Here is a 20,536-nt window from a genome sequence, read left to right as displayed (position 1 = left end):
GAGTGAACCCCTTGATCCAACACAATACTTTGGTCAGCAACATTTACCATATATTGTAAGAATTTGTTAAAGAAAATGAAATTTCTACATATCTAATGATAAAGAATTATTCTGCCTCTTGAGAAAGAGCCTTTCCCGTGCCATGTCATTGCTCTTTCCATGATTTCAAAATCTTGATGGGACACTAAAAGAGGAGATCATGGAGAAATTATCCATTCTTCAAATAACATGGACACTTAGCTACAAAAGGTTCATTGTGTTTGAAAAAATTTGTATATATAACCTGTTAAGAAACAATTTCTATTGATCCAACAAGAAAGAAAAACTTCTCCCATGTGTAAGATAAGATAAGATAAGATAATAATATTAATGTCCAATGAAAGACCGCAACGGGTCTATGGGATTGAGCATACAAATAAGAGAGCCAACAAAAGTAGGAGCACCAAACGGTGTCCAAGAAGAAGCAAAAAAGCAAGAGTAGAAAAGCCAGGGCAAGAACTAAGGGTCCTTCCTTGGCAAAAAGAAATCGATCATAAAAGGCTATAACTACAGATGATCAAGAGTCCTGGATCGTCTCTAAGAACCACTAGAAGAGTGTCACTGCCTAGAAAGACTGATGCAATGTCTCACAAATCTAGAGTGAGTGATATTGGATGACCTTTTCATGCCCTGTGGCAGAGACACGCAAGAGAAAAAAGCAGTGATGAGCTGATTAGAGGTATGACACTGAGGTAGAAATGATTGTAGGGTATGATCATGGAGCTGGGTGGCCTCCCAAAGGTGAAGTGCAAGGAACCGCTAGTCAATGAAGTTGAAGAATGCTAAAAGAGAGAAACAATCTCTAGATAGGCAATAGAATCTCCCTCTGATCTCATAGTAGATAGGTGTTGTGAGGTTCTCAGACCGTCGCCCCAAAATTTTGGGGACCCCCCTTTTTTTGATCGCTTCGGCAAATTTTTGGATTGTCCAACAATTTTGATTTTTCGAGAATTTTGAGCCTTGGCACCTTCGGGGCAAATGTGGGGAGACTTAGCTTATCTTCATCCGGCTTTGCTTGATTTTCCAGAGCCACCAATTTCATCCTTAGGCTGGACAAAATTTTAAAGAGTAATATTTGGCAGGATAAAATTGTAAATTTGTACTTAGACGTTTTCTTTTGAAAATCCAGATATAGTTGTGTAAATTTGAATAATCTTTCAAAAGAAAAAAAATTTGTTAGACTTAAGTTTTGGAAAATCTCAAATTTTTTCTTTGGTAAAAATTTTAATTTTGTAGAAATGGGGCTAAATTGTAAAAATTGATTTTTGGCTCTAGGAGCAATTTTATTTTATTTTTGTCAAAAATTTCCCAATTGGCATAACAAAATCGATTTGGAGAAAAATTGCAAAAAATTGGCTTTAATAGATTTAAATTGCCTTGAAAACTTTTGCCTTTAATGAAATTGGTAATTTAATATTGAAAAAATGGCTTCTGGTTAGCCAAAATTCAATTTTAATGACGTATTAATTACTAAATCCTCATTAAATGAAAATTCTTAACTTCTCCAAGGCATCATTTAATTTCTTTTTGCAATTTGTAGCTAAATGGCAATTTAAAAAATGCAATTTTCCTTTTGGCAAAATTAAATTTTAAGCTAAGTATTTAATTGTGGGCCTTAATTTTGTTTTAATTTTATTTTTTCTCTCCTCCAAGACCAAGTCGGCTGGCTTAGAGGGAGTGGGAAGTTGGGTATAAGAGGAGGCCTCTCTCCCATTTCTTCCTCACATTTCATTTCTTCCTCTCCATGCTTAGGCGAATTTTTATTGAGGAGCAGATTTTTGGTGTTTGGTGATTTAGTTTCAAGGCAGATTTCTCCACTCCTTGGCGATTTTTCTCTTGGGACAGAATTCTCATTGTTAGGAGACTTTGCAAAAGGGCAGATCTCTTCCATTATTTGGCGATTTCTGCTAGAGCAGACCTGATTTGTATGCCATGAGCGATTTGTGTGAAGGTCTGATTTTCTCCATTTAAAGACTACACTTTTCATATCAGACTTAGGCGATTTTTGTTGGGAGAGAGGATACATGAGAAAGTCTGATTTTTGCTTTGTGGACAAGTGGAGGATAGCTTTAGGTGTTTAAATTTCTGATTTGCAAAGGGTTTGAGGTTCTTAAGGTCTAGTCCTAATTCCGAAAAGTCGCTGTAAGATTATTGGTTAAGGTGAATTTTCATCATTTAAAGTTGCAAGGAGTCCTTAAGCTGATATCCTTCTTTTGTTCTAGTCTAAGGATTGCTTCCCTTGGTTCTACTTGCCTTCTAGTCCACCACTCTACCATCCCATAATAGGGCGACAAGTATGGAGGATGTTAGTGCAAGTAAGAATCCCAAGCGGACAAACACTAAGAAAGACAAAGAGGATAGAATGCCCAAAACGCCCTTCTTCTCGAAAATGAAGAAAATAACCAACACCAATATCGGTACAGTGGACATGATACGGATGATGGACATGATACGGATGAAGGAAGGACAATCCCCCTTGGCAAAGAGGATATACAAAAGTGGAATCATACATGCGGCAGCTTTTCCTCCTACATTGCCATGTCTGGAATTGATCATGGAATGTGCATCCAGATTTGATCTAAATAGTAAATCCATCATTTTTGGTGAAGGGAAGAGAGTGTTGACCAACATTGGCGAACAAGCAATCGAAGAAACATTCAACATTTCCTAGTACAAAGGCATGACGGTTGTAATGATGGATCAGGCAAACAAATCATTTCAAGATAACCAAGAGGCCTATTTCACGCATCTAAAGTAGAATTGGATTCACAAGAGAAAGAAAGGTGTTAGTAGATCATCAAGGTTCATAGTGGCAGATTTCAAACCAGAATATGGTGATCTCGTTGTTCTTGTCAACCAGATCATGCACCTAGCTCAAGGGATGCAATTTGAAAACTAGATGTACTTCTTTGATGAGATTGAAAAGGGGAAAAGAAGGTTTGATTGGGCTAAGATCATAAGCGAGAACTTAGAATTGCAACCCAAAACCGTACAAAACCAAAGACAATTCTACATGGGCTCCTATCTGTTCTACCTAATTGCTAGATTGTACAAGTGTTCGGGACTAAAGGCCCTAGGAGAAGTTGGTAGTGGGTCGGGGCAATATTTGGTACATGAATGCTATCCGCAGCTCCATTTGCATAACAACAAGGATTACAAGATATTTTGTGATGCCTTCGCCATGAAGACAGTAAGGGTATTACAAGGGACACTTGCTAAGAGACTTTCACCGGAAGCAGAAGTAAGAATTAGAAAGTATGGGAGTTGGTTCATTCAATTCCCACAGTTTACATACATCAGAGTGGCAGGAAGTACAATTTGTCCCAAGAGGCTTCCAAGATACCCACTCGACAAGGTAGTTTTAATGGAATTGGCTAGGCAACTTGAGCACTATGATAGAATGATGAGAAATGAAGGGAAAACAAGCGTTACATTCTCAATCATAATTGGAAATGATAGTTGCCCAAATCGGGCCTCCTTTGAAGCTGCGGAGAAGGAATTGGAATGGTATCATCTAGGATGGTACAGAGCAAGGCAAGGATTTGATCCTAAGGGTCTTATCAAGGTATCTCATGAAAATGAATTCAAGCATGTTCCTACCATAGAAGACTTTTGGGCCAACGCCAAAGATGACTTTCATGTGAGAAAGCTAGCTTTCTCAAGGCTATCGATGAGCATGATGAGGGCTATCAGATGGAGAGTCCTTGATATTCTGGATCAACTAGAGGATCATGGAAATGTGCTAAGAGAAAATTACGATACAATAGAAGGAACAAAATTGAATCCAGAGGATTGGGATGATCATCAGGATCCTTCCTTGGAAGCAGTTACAAGGGCAGTAGATTTACATACTGAGTCGTGGTATAATGAAAGACTAAGGAAGCTACAAAGGCAAAGGATTCCCCTTACCTATGAGATGATGAGGCCAAAGGAGAGACAAACAAAATCGGTCGGAGAGAGGAATGAAGGAAGTGGACGGCAACAAGAGATGATTAGAAACGGCAAGAAGAAAGTTTTGGAGGTAGAGAAGAGCAAAGAACATCCGGAACCTCCAGCCAAGAGACAGCACATAGCAGCATCAAGAGAGAGTATAATTGAGGCTAGAAGCCAAGATGTCAATTCAAGTGATAAAGGCGCTACAGTGGAGGTGAGCTTTGATTCAGAATCAAGTGGCTATAGTGAGAGCACCGAGTACTCCCCTCTCTCGGAGAACCAACAAGGAAATGATATGGCAAAAACTAGTAGAGAAGAAGATGGACCAATCGACATTGAGGCAACAAGTTAGGTACCCGAGGCCGTTGGTGATGCTTTGTTAGTCGAACCGAATCTAGATTTGGGGAGATGCATTGCACCACTATGGTTAAGGCAAATGCTTATGCCAAGAGGCGAGGTGGTAACAGCCCATACAGTTGAGGACATCCAAGGGTTAATGGAAAAGGGTGATAGCGAGAACCAAAAGCAAATGGCAAAAATGGTAGCAAGGGTAATCAGGAGTGACAGTGATGGTCACCGAAAGGTTCAAATTGTTATTCCAACAGTCAACAAGGCAATGGATGAGATTGTGGCCCAGGAATATGAGATAGTGGAACATAACTTGGGAAGGAATACATATGATATGGAGTGTCAGGAGGTCCAGGAAGGTATAGCATCAATCAGAGAAAGGTTGAGGAAGGCAAATGAAAGAATAGTAAAGTTGGAGGCCGAGAACAAGTATTGGAGAGATTGCCAGTCCATCCAACAGCTGCACCAGGTAGCCCTTCCTCAAGACAGCGGGAGCAATTCAGAAGAGATATCAGCTTAGCTACATGAAATCAAGGATTGGATCCATGATACAATCCAAGATGGGCGAAATTTCTTGCCTTCCTTCATCTCGACATTCCAGTCATTAGTGGTTGTTAGAGACAAGTTCAAATTATTTGAAGAGTGGAAAGATTCCCTTCCTTTCAAAGATTTTTCTACAGGCGTTTATTGGGGTACCAGAGGCATATCTGCAAAGGGCCAGGTTGGTTGATGAGAGAGAATTGAGTATAGTTGAATCTTGGTTTGTTGCATTAACTACTAGCTTTAGAAAACTTGAAGAAATACATAATGAGATTACACGGCACAGCCCACACTTCTATTTCAACCATAATGAGCGACATTGCGGTGACACTTGATTTTGAGGATATCAGAGAAGAGGATGTCAACGAGACAGATTTTGGATCGAGGTTGGATGAGTTGGGAAAGGTCGCTATCAAGAAAAAGCATTTGGGCATCCTTTCCTCTCTCAGTGCTTTTATTGGATTTGCGAAGGAACATGAGAAGGATCACGAAAAGATACTACAAGCAGCAAGCAGCGTGGCGAAGTCAGCGGAACTCAAGGCGAAGCACACACCTTGTCCTCCTATGGAAGAAGTTAACAAGAGGCTAGCTAAGTTCATTGCCTTAGCTAAGAAAATGAAAGAAAAGGGAAGAGTTATATTAGAAGATCATTTGATGTAAGCCCAAGTGGCAAATTTATCTCTTTCTTCTGGAATAGGACAAGTGTCTATTTCTGATTGGCCACCATTTTGGTGCCTTCTCATTGGTTGCCACTTTTTGCACTTTTTTCATTGGTCCATTGATGTGGTGGCATCTTCTCATTCGTCGATGGGGTGGCAACCCTAATTAGGGTTTTGAGGATCTAATCTGGATTGTTGATCTTGTTTTGATCTCCACCGTCTGTTGTATTTTTGGCCCCTATATAAGGCCATTTGCTCTCATTTGTATAGTGTTGGAGAAATTTTTGTGAAGATAATACCAAAATTGCTCTCTTTTTCATTGTTGCAATTTGCATTAGGATTAAGAACAACATTGGGTGTTATTGCATGTTTTCTACTTCCACTTACTTAGATTTCTTTTCAAGTTGTTGAAGCAAATTGCATTTGAAGCTGTTTAAGTGAGGTTAAAGTAGATGAATAGTTGTATGGTAGCATTGGTAAATGTTTGATAGGGGTCAATACTAAACCACTAGCATCCTAGTGGTTGGTTGGGAAGCCTTGTGTGGTGAATTAGTTTATTGTTTCTTTGAATCATTACACCTGTGGAAGTGAGGCTGTTGATTAGCTCTAATTAGGTTCGATCCCTGTCCATTTGCTAACCTTCCATTCATAGTAGGAGTAGAATAGTGAGTAGCTGGGTAGTCGAAGTTTAGAGAAGGAAGTTAGGGAAGTTAATCAAATACCAAAACACATCCATTCACCTTCTACCACCATCACTTTCCCATCAACATCACCCTCGGCAGACACATTCTCCATCATCAACACCATCAACATTATCTGCCTCCGCACATTTCACAAACTGAACCACCATCACCTTCATCCCACCAAAGTCCAAGCCATCCTCAACAATTTGCGTAAGGCCGCCTACGTGATTAACAGTGAATCACATCGATAAAACTGAGTGAGTATCCAACGGTATAAGGACCATTGGAGTTATTGCTTATGTTCTCATGAGCATTAACTTTTCAAGAGAGGAGTTGCATGTTTGATATCCCATATCGAATATCCAAATCCTAATATGTTATGTAAGTGATACAAAACTCGCATCAACAATAGGGCAATGGAAAATAAAGTGAGTCTCAGTCTCAACCTCTGCCAAAGTACACAACCGACAGATTCGGTCATCTCTATCCATATGGTGGACGGTCTAGACCCAAAGACGATGGGAGCCAACTCTGAAGGAGCCCAGAGAGATACGTAGGGCATGACTCCAACATTGAGATAAATAGGCAGGGCGAACAATAACCCCATCACAAGTCTCAAGAAAATGCTCAGCATAGAAGGCCATCCTTGGACGTAACCCTCCAATCAAATAAATGTAAGTACTTCCCTGGCATCTATATAATTGATTATGCTATGGCAATAATATTTCCATTTAATGGTGAAAGGGTCATGCAATATGTATTGATCATAAAGCTATTTTAACGATGTGATAAGTTTTCCTTACTAGTAATGGTGAGATATAATTCTACTTGGCTAGTAAGTTATAGTTTTGGATTTTATTTTGTTGGGAATTTTGTTAACTAAAATCATGTCATAAGATTCATGGATTATTTATGGTACATATTGACATTGCTAAAAATCACTTAGGTATTGTCAATGGAACAAAGTAGATTATTCCTCAAGCATATGTTACATGGAAGATGGCCAAAAATCATCGTAAACTTATCATCTATGTTTAAATATTGTTTCCCAGTAAACTCAATGGAAAAGCAATAAATTTCATGGGATTTTATGGGATTTTTTTTTATATATCAAGCATGTAAATGTTTGATTATAATATCCCTTACAGCTTTTCACCAAAATTTGCAATGTATCTTAACTATTTTTAACACAGTTTGCACGAAACTTATTACCCAGATGTTTGTAATCATGTGCAGACAGAATATAAAGATTTCCAACAGCATCATTCATATAGAAAACTAGAAATGGAATCTCAGGAGTGATGTCTGAACTGCAATCTCTTCTATTTACAAATGGATATATATATTGTAAACAGAAAGATATCTCTTCTTTGTTTAGAATAACAGCAGCGTTCAGAATGATGAGTCTTGGCAATGATGATGCATTCCAAACTTGACCAGGAAATATTAATATTACATCCAAGAGCATTCAATTTAGGATGATGAGCCTGCATTTAAAGGCTTTATAATTAGAAGCCAATCAGAAAACTCCAATCTGCAAGCAAGATATAATAAGCTCATGCTAATGGACGAGGATTCCCACCAGGAAAGAAGATCAAACCTTAGGTACCTGTTGATTCATGTTTTGTGACACGGATACACAAAATAAAATACCAAGTACTCTATCCTCTCTTGGAAAAGGAAATCACTAATGTGACTCTGCATGATCAAATAAGGCAACCCCAAGGTTTACACTGCAAACATGCAACTTTGTGTTGGATTGAGAATCGGTGAATTGTGTGGTAACACACAAAGAGACTTATGATCTTCTTGGATTTATCAATTTTTTCCCCTCAAACATCAAATGATTTTGCAATGGGTCTCTTCAACTAATCTTAATGAAGTTTTTTTTGAAATAAAATGCAATAGAGATGGGTTTAGGAATCAAATTTACTTCTAACAATGCAAGAAATTAATATTGACTTATTGAAACAAAACCAAGTTTTGCTTTTCCACAAGGAATGAACTGCACAAAGATGATGCAAACTCCAAAGGCTACACAAATGATTTTCATATCACTTATACACATCAACACCATAAAACATGTGAATCAAGCAGTATTAAGTAATTGAAGTTGAACTTTTGGACTGAGTTCACACTAACCATTCACTTTAATTTGCAATCAACAAACTACAAATTGTATGAACATTAAGGTTTCCCCATGAATCAACAACGATATCTTTCATTCACCTATTCAACTTGATGCAAATAAAATCTAAACTAATAAGAAGTAGAAAACCATGCTAACACCTAAACAACACAGTTTTGCACCAAGCTTCAATGAGTTTGCAATCATTCCGGCAGGTATCTCAGCAACAATTTTACAAGAATTCTCTTATCCCTTGCAAATGAAATGGGAAAGCCTTTATATAAAGCTTTCAATTACAACCAAGGGCCCAAATTGATTCTAAATCAATGACCCAAATAATTTAAAGGAAAATTGGGGTGGTTACAAGCATGGTTCAAAATCTCACTAAGAAGTGGCAAATATCTCAGTTGCTCGTGAGAAGTTCAGCCAAATGAAAAAACTCTTGGTAAACTCTTAGATTTCTCAGGAGAAATAGCACTGAGAAATGAAAAACGTATGCCGAGGAAACAACATTTTATCGCCTGGAAGTTTCAAACTTCTCACAATAATTAGAAAAATTCTCGCGGGTGGCACCAGTAGACATAGGATGCCCAACGAATTGGCATTTTGGGTTTTATTTTACAATTTGCAGCCTTTGAAGGAGAGAAGGGTTTTGGTGGAGAGACATTGGCAGCCTTGTAGATCAATTGCACGTGAATTTGAAATGGATTCAAAGAGATTTTTCAAGCAATTTTAGATTCACAAGTAAGCTTTCTAAATTATTTTCCTTTTTAGTTAAAAATTATTGTCTTGCCTTAGTTGCATCTAACTTTATAGAAACTCTATATTACCATTTGCAATGTTCTCTAACACGTTTTAGAGTGTAATGAATAAGATCTAACACCATTTTTTCAGCAATTTTTCCAAAAAAAATTGTACTTTTCTCAATAATTTCATAACCAAACACATTTTTTCTTTTTTTCTCTTATGTTTCAGTTTATGTTTATACTTAATTAAAATTTTAGTCTATTTTATTTTGTTCCTAAATATGTTTATTAAATTTCTAAATTTGTGGCTTCAAGTTGTATTTTGTTTGTGTAGTTTGATTTTTCATTACATGGTAAATATAGATTCCTTTGCAATTGGGTTAGTTGAAGCATCTGTTAGTGGCCCAATAGATGCATGTCCATCTAGATTTGTAGGCGCGCACCCTAAAGGAGCTACAAAAAAGGCATGGAAATATGCCTTTAACCGAGTATAATAGCATGATATGCATAAAATGTGAAAAGCAAATTCATGGAGGCATATCTCATTTGAAGTACCACCTTGGAAGGATCAAAAAGCGTGACAAAAAGATTTGTGGCAAGACCACGAAGGAAATAAAGAGAGATGAATGCCTTGCTCATTGCCCAAGAAGATAAAAAGTAGCGAAGGGAAAGGGCAAAATTGGCCATGAGGGCAACTATTTCTGAATCCCAAGGTATGTTTCCTTTTTAAGAATCATTTATTATTTTTTAATCACCATTATTAGCTTGGATTTTTTTAAAACAATGATCATAATGAAATGATGTGGGTCGTGACCAGGTATCTCAGTCACCGTTGATGAAGAAACAACAGTTGAGGGCATAGTGGGCTTTATTCGTAGCCCATAGATCTACACACCCACCATCCACTCGACTTCTACTTTTGCTGGATCTACTAGACCACAAACGTCTTCTCTTGATGGTTTTTTTGTCCTTTGAATTCAATCTCATCTGCTGTTTAGTAACCAATATATAAAGATTATTTGATTGGAATCTAGATCATATGAATGGGTGGATAGAAACTGAGCATTTCAAACCACTTGATCTCAAACAAATCTTGATACTGCATCTTATTGTCTATGCTATATGTGATGCTAGATAGGAAAATTGTGAAGTCTTATTATTATAAATAAGACGATTTTCCTTGATAGGATCACTATGTGGATCTTAAGGATTTATTAATGAAAATATGCAAAACTATATTCTTGATATTCTAATTATTATGTAAAAATTGCCTATCTATATTTACTAACACTTTGAAGTGTTCAAGTTCTGCCACCCCTTAATCATATACATGCAAGGTTGCTTGGGTACACACATCCACACCACTAGGACACGTACCCACATTTCCAAGTACTAGGTACTCAGTTGAGAGCATCATAGCTAAGAACCTTGATTTAGATTTCTGATTTTTGTTTTGGTTTTATGTTTGCATATCAGCTTGTTGTTTATCAAGCTTAATTCAATACATAATCAGCTTGAAGCTTTGATACAATACTGATTAACAGTAAATTTTATCACTGTTCAAGTCAGCAGTTTATCATTTGCGATATGTCATTGTTATATGATTTATGATCTTCTTGTTCATGTTTAAAGTCTGCCTTCTCTGTTATGCATCTAAACATTTAGCATATATTATTATTACAAACATATTGAAAATCTGAAACTGAAAACATACATTACATCTGCAAACTTATCACTGTTCTTGTTTTGAAAAACCATTCTTATGACTTAATTTTAGATTTTCTATAAATACCAATTATATTGAAAGAAAATCAGTGCACACAAGTACCCCCATCCCCTATTTTTAGAAACTGCCATACCTATACCCGTACCCGTACCCTATGTACCTCCGTCTCCATGCAACCGTACATATATGTTTTATTACTACTTTGCTATTACGTGAAGGATGGGGACATCACAGAAAGAGAAAACTAGACTTATGGTTTCCTCCAGGCAAAGATGGTTTGCTCAGTTTTACTGGCACTATAAACATGCAAAAAAAAATAGAACAAATTAATGGAAACATTACAACCAATATCAAGCCAAGCATAGTTGCTACCAAATCATTTGCAAGTCGAAAAAACAAAGCAGATCCAAACATTAATCAGCAATATATAAAACAATTAGAACTTACCGAAAGGCACAATTGATGAAAAAAGTGTCAACAATATTACAGGTTTACGCCCATATTCATCTGACAACTGACCTATCAAGGGAAGAGTTATTATTTTACCAATTCCAGCAACCTGCAAATGTTGAAATTGGAAATATTCAAATTCTATCCACTCTATAATAATCATTTTATTTATGTTGCTATCCTATTTTACAAAGAAAAACAAAACAAGTGGAGATACAAACTCTAATGAAAGATTAATCAAAATATATCTAACATGTCATAAAAGTATTTAGAATTTCAAAAAGAGAGTACACTCGATAGATATGGATTTAGCACCAATAAGGCAATGCACCCTGTTATCAAATTAATTCCTCCATAGAATAAAAGACCTTAAACTAAAAAAATTATGGGACAAAATATCCAAGCCAATTAAAGAGGAAGGCATTACTAGAAACAATAGAGGTGATCTGGTGCTTATTTTATATATGGACTTCAAGAAAGTCCCTTAAGTTTTTGCAAATAAAGTGATTTAAGTGAGATACTTTTGTTCATTAACATCCATGAGACCCAAAGATCTATCTGACCATTCTACTATTAGTAGAATATGGATCACCATAAGTTGGAGAGAACTTTGGAGGTTGGGTATATGATTTCTTGAGGTTGCATCCTTGAAGGTAATCTTCCTTAAAAATGATTGGCAATGAAAAGTTTAAGTTGCATTTCTATGGATCTTACAAGATCTTCAAGAAGACTAGAGAAATTGCTTGTGAGCTAGAGTTTGTAAAGTTTTAATGATCGTTTATTGGTGGAGACTAACTAAACTAATAATCTGTCTATGTAAGTATCTTGAGCAATTTTCAATTCAATTCTTATAAATATATATGTATTTTTGAACTGAAATAAATATCTTTATGTGATAAAAACAGATTTCCTTTTGTCTTTGTACTGATACAGTTTTATATATAATGTGTAGATCTGAATAGTCTGAGATGCAATTGCCTTCGTTATTGATTGATTCAGAATTCAAAATTGCATACAATATATATATGTATGCATTGAGATATGTTTACGTAGGGGTATGACCCTACATAACCATACCCCAATGCATAACTAAACCTTAGCAAGCACCGATCAATGTTACGGATTCATTTTAATACAATCACAGCCTTAACTAAGACTAGTGACGGTTCATGGTATCAGTTTAAACTCAATGCTCAATACTTATCTCATTCCATACACATTGATTTGGTCGGTTAGGACTATAAGGTTTGATATATATATATATATACAGTGTTATATATTATCTCTTTTGCATTCATATTCTCACATGTATTATTGTATTATGGTTCTTCAGGCCGGATTTGCCGGACACCATAATTGACCGCATTTTAAGTAGTATATAACGGTCCTTGTGTTAAAATTCCTTCAATTTCCTCCTTGCTAAAGAGGGAGTGTTAAGTATATTAGCTTCACGGTAATTGAAGCAATGTATATATATATATATATATATGCATATGATTTATATTAAATTTGATTATTCATACATATATATATATATATATATATCCTTCAATTCCCTCCTTGCTAAAGAGGGAGTGTTAAGTATATTAGCTTAATGGTATATATATTTGCTTCAATTACCATGAAGCTAATATACTTAACACTCCCACTTTAGCAAGGAGGGAATTGAAGGGATTATAACACAAGGTTATACACCACTTAAAATGTGGTCAATTATGGTGTCTACCAGAGTCCGTCCTAAAGAACCATAATAGATTTTCATGGTGTTCGGCAAAATCTAGCCCAAAGAACCCTAATGGTTATCAATGTGTTCGGAAAAATTTGGCCTGAAGAACAATGATAACACTTACTTCAACACTTTTGGTGTTAGAAGATAGATTGACTATAAATAAGGTCATCACCTTACAAAAGTGATCTTTCACATAAGAAAGATCATCACCTTTCATAACACAAGTTTGCAAACAACCTAATTTCAATTATTCATGAATATATTAATTTACAAATTTGTCATACCAAATTTACCTCTGAAGTACACTATTTTCAACTTTGCAAGAGACTTGGTGAAAATGTCAACATTTTCCTCATTTGTGCTGATATAAATCAGCTTGATAGCATTTCTGTCAACCATGTCTCCTATATAATGGTATAGAGTCTCGATGTGCTTCATTGTGGAAAACAGGAATTGCAGAAAGTTTGATGCAGCTCTGGTTATTACAATGAATCACTGTAGGACTTTGTTGTTTTCCAAAGAGCCCAAATAATAGCTTTCTGAGCCATACTACTTCACGTGCTCCCATGGAGGCTGCCATGTACTCAACTTCAGCGGAACTCAAGTCGGCAGTTGGTTGTTTTCTACTGAACCAGGATATCATTGCTGGTCCAAGACTGAAGCAACACCCTGTAGTACTCTTACGTTTTATGGAACAACCAACCCAATTAGAATCAATATATCCTTCAAGTTTATCTCCACATTTTTGCACTTCAAACCAAGAGCAATAGTGCCACGTAGATATCTCAAGATATGTTTGGCAAAAATCAAATGAATCTTCTTTGGTTCACATGTAAAATGACTTAAAACATTTGTGGCATAGCAGATATCAGGTCTAGTATTTACTAGATACATAAGTGATCTAATGATCTGTCTATAACGAGTGGGATCAATACACTTTGAATTCACAACTTCATTTAGTTTGTGTAGATTAGTTTCCATCGGAGTTGTTAGAGGTTTTATTTTCATCATTTGAAATCTAGTCAAGATATCCTGAGTGTACTTCCCTTAATTTAGAAAAATATGATCTTTCTTTTGACAAACTTCTAAGCCCAAAAAATAGTGTAGTAGGCCTAGACCCTTCATTTCAAATTCAGCTATCTTGTTTGCATCTTTCAATTAAGTGATCATTACCTACTATCAATAGATCATCAACATATAAAACAAGTATTAACATGTCATCATTAGAAATTTTGAAGTATATGTTACGATCAGCTTCATTCTTTGAGTATCCTAGTTCAGTGAGGTAGCTATCTATCCTTTCATACCAAACTCGAGGTGCTTGTTTGAGGCCATAGAGAGTTTTGTTGAGTTTACATACATATTTATCCTTATCTTTTATAATAAAACCTTCAAGTTGTTCAATTTATACTTCTTCATTTATGACACCATTCAAGAATGTAGTCTTGACATCCATTTGATGTATCTTCCATCCTTTGGATGTTGCAATTGCAATAGTTGTTCTTACAGAAGTGCATTGAGTAACTGGAACAAAAGTTTCCTCATAATCAATACCTACCTTCTAAAAAAAGCCTTGAGCAACAAACCTTGCTTTATGTTTTTCAATATTGCCATTAGAAGCATATTTGATTTTGTATAACCATTTTGATGAAACAACTGATTTGTCTTTTGGTTTAGGTACAATATCCCAAACATCATCTTGTAATATGGATTCATATTCTTCAACAATAGCATCTTTCCAAGCTTGACAAGTTAGGGTTTTTTCAACAGTTGACGGTTCAGATTTAATAAGCTCGATTATTAGTGCACAGTAACAAAATTTGTTTACGGTTTTCTTGCTTTCCCTGGAAATTTCATCTAGCTCAACATTATTTTCTTCAATCATTTTCATTGCCCATAATGGTCTTTTCTTGATATTAGTGATGTCTCTATTATCTATATCTGGTAATGGTTCATTCTCTTCTAATATGTTCTCCCTCTAAATTTCAGTTTGTAGATTTTCATTTAAGTTTGTGATGGCCTCATCTTTTGTACTTGTAGATAGTTTTAAAGTCGTGTTTTCTTCAAATATAACATCTCTGCTCACTTCAACTGATCTTTCTCCAAGTACATAGACTCTATACCCTTTGGAGTTCTCACTGTACTCAACAAATATTCCTTTCTTCCTGGATGGTTCTAACTTGGTTCTTTTTTCTTTAGGTATGTGAATGTAAACAAAGCAACCAAATATTCTAAAATGACTTAAGTCAAGTTTAGTTCCTGTAAAGACTTCTTCAAGAGTTATGTTTTCTAGTATTGAGTGTCGGCATCTATTTTGAATGTATACAGCTGTATTGGTGGCCTCTGCCCAAAATGAGAAATGTAAATTTTGATCATGAAGCATGACTTTTGTTGCTTCAACAATGGTTCTATTTTATCTTTCTGCAACCCCATCTATTGAGGATTATAAGGTATTGTATACTCCCTCTTAATCCCAACAGAGGTACAAAAAGCTTTGAAATTTTTAGAGGTATATTCTCCTACATTGTCTGATCTTAGCATTTTAATTCTTTTTGACATTTGATTTTCCACTATTTCTTTGAACTCTTTAAATTTTGATAGGACCTCATTTGATTCTTTGACCTTCAAGAAATAGATCTAGGTTTTCCCAGAGAAATCATCAATAAATATCATGTAGGAAAAGAATCCTCCCAGGGAAAGTGTTGGCATAGGTCCACATAAATTAGAGTGAACTAGTTCTAGAACTGATTTAGACTTGTGTTCACTAGGAAGAAAAGGTCTTCTTATATTCTTTCCTAGAGCACATCCTTTAAAAGTGCCTATATGTTTTGAATTTAAGCTAGGTGTTCCAGTGGTATTTTTTGTATATTTGGAAGTTAACTGAATCCAATATGTCTGAGCCTTCTATGACATACTTCATTAGAATTTGTCACTTTGTGGCTTAGAGCTTGCTTTTGAATGTTGCAGAGTTTATATAGGGTCTCGTCTCTAGCCCCTATGGTGATAACATTCTTGAGATTAGTGTTTTTAGGCCAGTACAATACTTTGTCTTCATTGAAGGTGACTTGAAACCCTTCATCAGCAAGTCCAAAGATTGATACTAGATTTCTTTTTATGCCTGGTACGAAAAAGAACATCTTTCAATTTCAATGTAACCGCAGTTCTTAGTTGTATAGCATAGATCCCAATTCCTTTTACTGGATAAGTGGAGTTGTCTCAATTGGTGACTCCTTCAGTGAGATAATTTCTAAAAGTTTCAAACTTATCTCTGAAACCTATTTTATGTCGGCAAGCACCACTGTCTATTATCCACACATTTTTGTTGGATTTCATCTCACTTGATAGAGCAAAATAGAATAACAAATTTTCATCCCTTTTTGTTTTGGCTAAGGAAGCTAGGATTTTTTCCCTTTCTAGATTGTAATTATTATTTCCTTTCCTTTTATCATATTCATTTTCTTTGAATTTCCTCTTCTTTCCTTTGTTGTTGGAGACTAAGAAAAGAGCTTGATTTTCTCCCTCTTGATTTGAAATGATCCCTCTAGAAATTAGTCTTGATTCTTCTGATGTGCAATCAATTTTCAGTTAACCAAAGGCTAGTATTGAAGGTTTGCTGACAACCTGAATGAATGTTTCCCAAGATATAGGTAATCCTCTAAGAGCTATTATGGATAGTTCTTGATCTTCTACTTTGCTTCCAATAGAAGATGGATAATTCCTTATTTCGGAAATTTTTCTAAAGTAGGATGAAATTGAGTCTCCTTTATTCATTTTTGTATTCATCAGTTGATTTTTGAATGTGATTAATTTGCTTGAGTTGTTGATTTCATATGTATCCTTAATTGTCTTGAATATTTCGAATGCTTTTTTGAGATTTGAGATGGATGCAAGGATATGATCTTTTACTGAATCAACAATGATTTTCCTGGCTTTATTATTTCATCTTTTCCAAGTGGCCTTTTCTACCTCATGTTCAGGTTTTGAAATATCTGATTCAATGAATGATTCTAGTTCTAATTCTTCAAGAATTGTTTTAATTCAAATTTTCCATGAGAAGAAATTTGCTGCTCCTTCAAGCCTATCCTCCACTTCAATATTGTTTGACATGTTGTTACTTTGTTTCAAGAATTTAAATTTAGCAGTCTCTCTACCAATTAGGCTCTGATACCATGTAAAGTTTTAATGATCTTTTATTGGTGGAGACTAACTAAACTAATAATCTGTCTATGTAAGTATCTTGAGCAATTTTCAATTCAATTCTTATAAATAAATATATATATATATATATGTATTTCTGAACTGAAATAAATATGCTTATATGATAAGAACAGATTTCCTTTTGTCTTTGTACTAATACAGTTTTATATATAATGTGTAGATCTGAATGGTCTGAGATGCAATTGCCTTTGTTATTGATTGATTCAGAATTGAAAATTGCATACCATATATATATATATATATGTATGTATGTATGTATGTTTACGTAGGGGTATGACCCTACATAACCATACATACCCCAATGCATAACTAAACCTTAGCAAGTACCGATTAATGTTACTGATTCATTTTAATACAATCACAGCCTTGACTAAAACTAGTGACGGTTCATGGTATCGGTTTGAACTCCCTTGGCAAGCACTGATCAATGTTAATGATTCATTTTAATACAATCACAGCCTTAACTAAGACTAGTGACAGTTCATGTTATTGGTTTAAACTCAATGCCCAATACATATCTCATTCAATACACATTGATTTGGTCGGTTAGGATTATAAAGATTTGATGTATATATATATATATATATATATATATATATATATATATATATATATATATATATATATATATATATATATATATATATATATATATGTGAGAATATGAATACAAAAGAGATAATATATAAAACTGTGTGTGTGGATATATATATATATATATATATATATATATGCATATAAACATGTGGGTGTGTGTGTGTGTGAATATGAACACAAAAGAGATAATATATAAAACTCTGTGTGTGTGTGTGTGTGTAATCAGATTTAATATAAATCATATATATAGAGAGCTTCAATTACCATGAAGCTAATATACTTAATAGAGTTATCGAAACATAGCAAAATTCACAATATGTCTCATGTTCCATGCCTCAAAAGGGCACTAGGTCAACATAGCATACCCTCAACAAAGTTTCCTTCATTCTAGATGAAGACAAGTTGATTTTGGTACATGAAGTTGTCATGGATAAACGAGGAAAAATGTTAAGAAACAAGAGTATCACAAAATATTTGATTTATTGGAAAAAAAATCATTGTTGAGGATGCCACATGGGAATAAGTGGAAAATTGGACCATCCAAACTCGTAATTGTTTGTGCGGAAGCATTTTTGACACCTTGTTCAAAACAATGGAAGATGTTGCCAAACCTTTCGATCAAGATAAGCAAGGATGGATGGATGGACATGGAAAGAATGTTACATCAAAAAGAGATAACTTTATAGGGGAAATCAAGGGTTTCTTGGTTGAAAGTAGGAGCTTCAAATACCAAATACTAGCTATTGCAAATATGCATTTCACTAGTATCATTAAACCTCAATATTTTGATGGTTCTATTTTATAACAAAACCTCCGACATCAAACAAAAACTTACAATTTCTTTCAAAGTCTACTTCTTGAAAGCCAAATCGATGGAATTAGAAAACAATTTAAATTTAGGCAAAATGCTCCCTAAGTGATAGTGAATGCATGCAATGAATTGCTTGTGACTAAAATCAAAGAGGAAGAAATAAAGGTATTTCCTATAGTATGACTATTTTGGCTCCTATCTTAGAGTTCCCAATAAATATATTACCATTCATGAACATTGATTTAAGGAGACAAACTAATGGCTGTTTGACCTGCTTTAAATTACAATTTCCAAGTAAATATCTTGTCATTCCACTTCTCATGGAGTGAAATTCTCTGTCTGGGGTGCTTTGCTTCACTGCTTTAAGAGAAAACTCTTGGAGTGGATTGACAAATGCCTTTCTGCAAGTAGGATTAACAATCAAATATATTTCTATCCTTAAAATGCTGGAAAAAGTTTAAAATAGAATTATAACTGTTCAGAGAAGATTCGTATGACAATGAATTAAAAAAAACTGAATTCCTCTAATATACTAGACCAAATTTTAAGTCTCCCTAAAAGGTATAGTGGAGAACATATGCCTCATATATAGAACTTGCAAAGCAAAGGTAACTTCGTAGTTAAAGAATGATAGCGAAAGGCAATGGGAAAAGCTCATTTTTCACAGATTCTAGAACAGCATCGACACTAGAGAATCTTCACTATTCATTACCTAATCATGAACTCGCCTGGGTATGCACTAAATCTAGAAGCTATTCATTGAAAAATGTAAGGAAGCAAAGGTGCATGAAATCGCTTCCTATACTAATCTTTGAGAGGATGATTATGCAAATTCAATTAACTATTACAGAGATCTCAAGAAATGCATAATAATTTAATCAAAATAACAATGAACTCATAACACAATGATTACTATGGGGAAACCCTTTCGAGAGAAAATCCCCACCCTCCAAAACCCGCACAATGTATTCCCAAATCAAGAAGATTACAATACACTTGCAATGCAAGTTCTTATAGGAGCGCATCACCACAACTCAATCTTAGACTCGGACTCAAAGAGATGCTCCTTTTAGCACCAGTCTTGCAAACTGAACTCGATGATTCAAACACCTCCCCAAGCCCTCCTTTTATAGTGATTTGCCACTTGGAAACCATTTGTGGTTTTACAAAACCATGGGCCAAAACCATGGACAAAACAACCATGCCACATGTTACCCACTTGTAATTTGTAATTTCAAGAATACCATTTTTGTCCATAATTTTGTCCTCTAGTTTAGATCCCCATAAAAGTCATATAATGAGTTGTTTACACTCTAAAAATAGCCCTTCTACATTGTTCTAGAGACTAGACACATTTTTAACAAATCATACACCTTTTTCCAGCTCATAAATATGTGAAAACTACCACAAACAAATTCTAGAATTTTCTAAAAAAAATTTAGAGTTTTCCGACTACAATTTTCTAGAGTTTTCTAGGAAAAGAGCTTGCAAGGTTGAGACACAATTCTCAACATTCTCCCACTTGTCAAACACCTTGCAAGAGTCAGGGGATCCATAGTTTGATGGACTTAATTGCTAGGGGCCAAGAGGCCCATAGACTCCGAACACTATCTGAACTTCTTTGTGCTCACAAGTTTAGTTAATGCATCAGCAACATTCACCAAAGTCTCCACCTTTTCCAACTTCACCTTGCCATCCTCGACCATATCTCTCACAAAATGATATTGTATGTCAATGTACTTGGTCCTGGCATGAAATGTCGGGATTCTTCACTAGGCAGATTTCACTCTGACTATCACTATAAATTGTCACTATACCCTGTTTGAATTCTATTTTTGAACACGGTCTCTTTAGCCAGATAGCTTCCTTACTGGCATGAGTAGTTGTCCTATACTCCGCTTCTGTAGTGGACAAAGCAACCACAGCTTG

The 20,536-nt window shown here is 35.2% G+C and overlaps 1 protein-coding gene across 1 annotated transcript in view; it reads right to left on the bottom strand.

The window, feature by feature from the left end:
* LOC149529869 (uncharacterized) overlaps positions 1-20,536 on the bottom strand; it is a 365,125-nt gene that overhangs the window by 338,555 nt on the left and 6,034 nt on the right. Inside the window, exon 2 of the mRNA XM_089809053.1 lies at positions 11,250-11,361. Coding sequence (XP_089665179.1) covers positions 11,250-11,361 — 112 coding nt within the window. The remainder of the gene's footprint in view (positions 1-11,249; positions 11,362-20,536) is intronic.

This window comes from Cupressus sempervirens, chromosome 11, assembly GCF_028749045.1.
Source record: "Cupressus sempervirens isolate cs-2001-9-10 chromosome 11, ASM2874904v1, whole genome shotgun sequence".
In the NCBI taxonomy this organism is placed as follows: domain Eukaryota; kingdom Viridiplantae; phylum Streptophyta; class Pinopsida; order Cupressales; family Cupressaceae; genus Cupressus; species Cupressus sempervirens.
The sequence above is the reverse complement of the archived record's forward strand: the minus strand, read 5'-3'. Positions and strand labels throughout refer to the sequence as shown.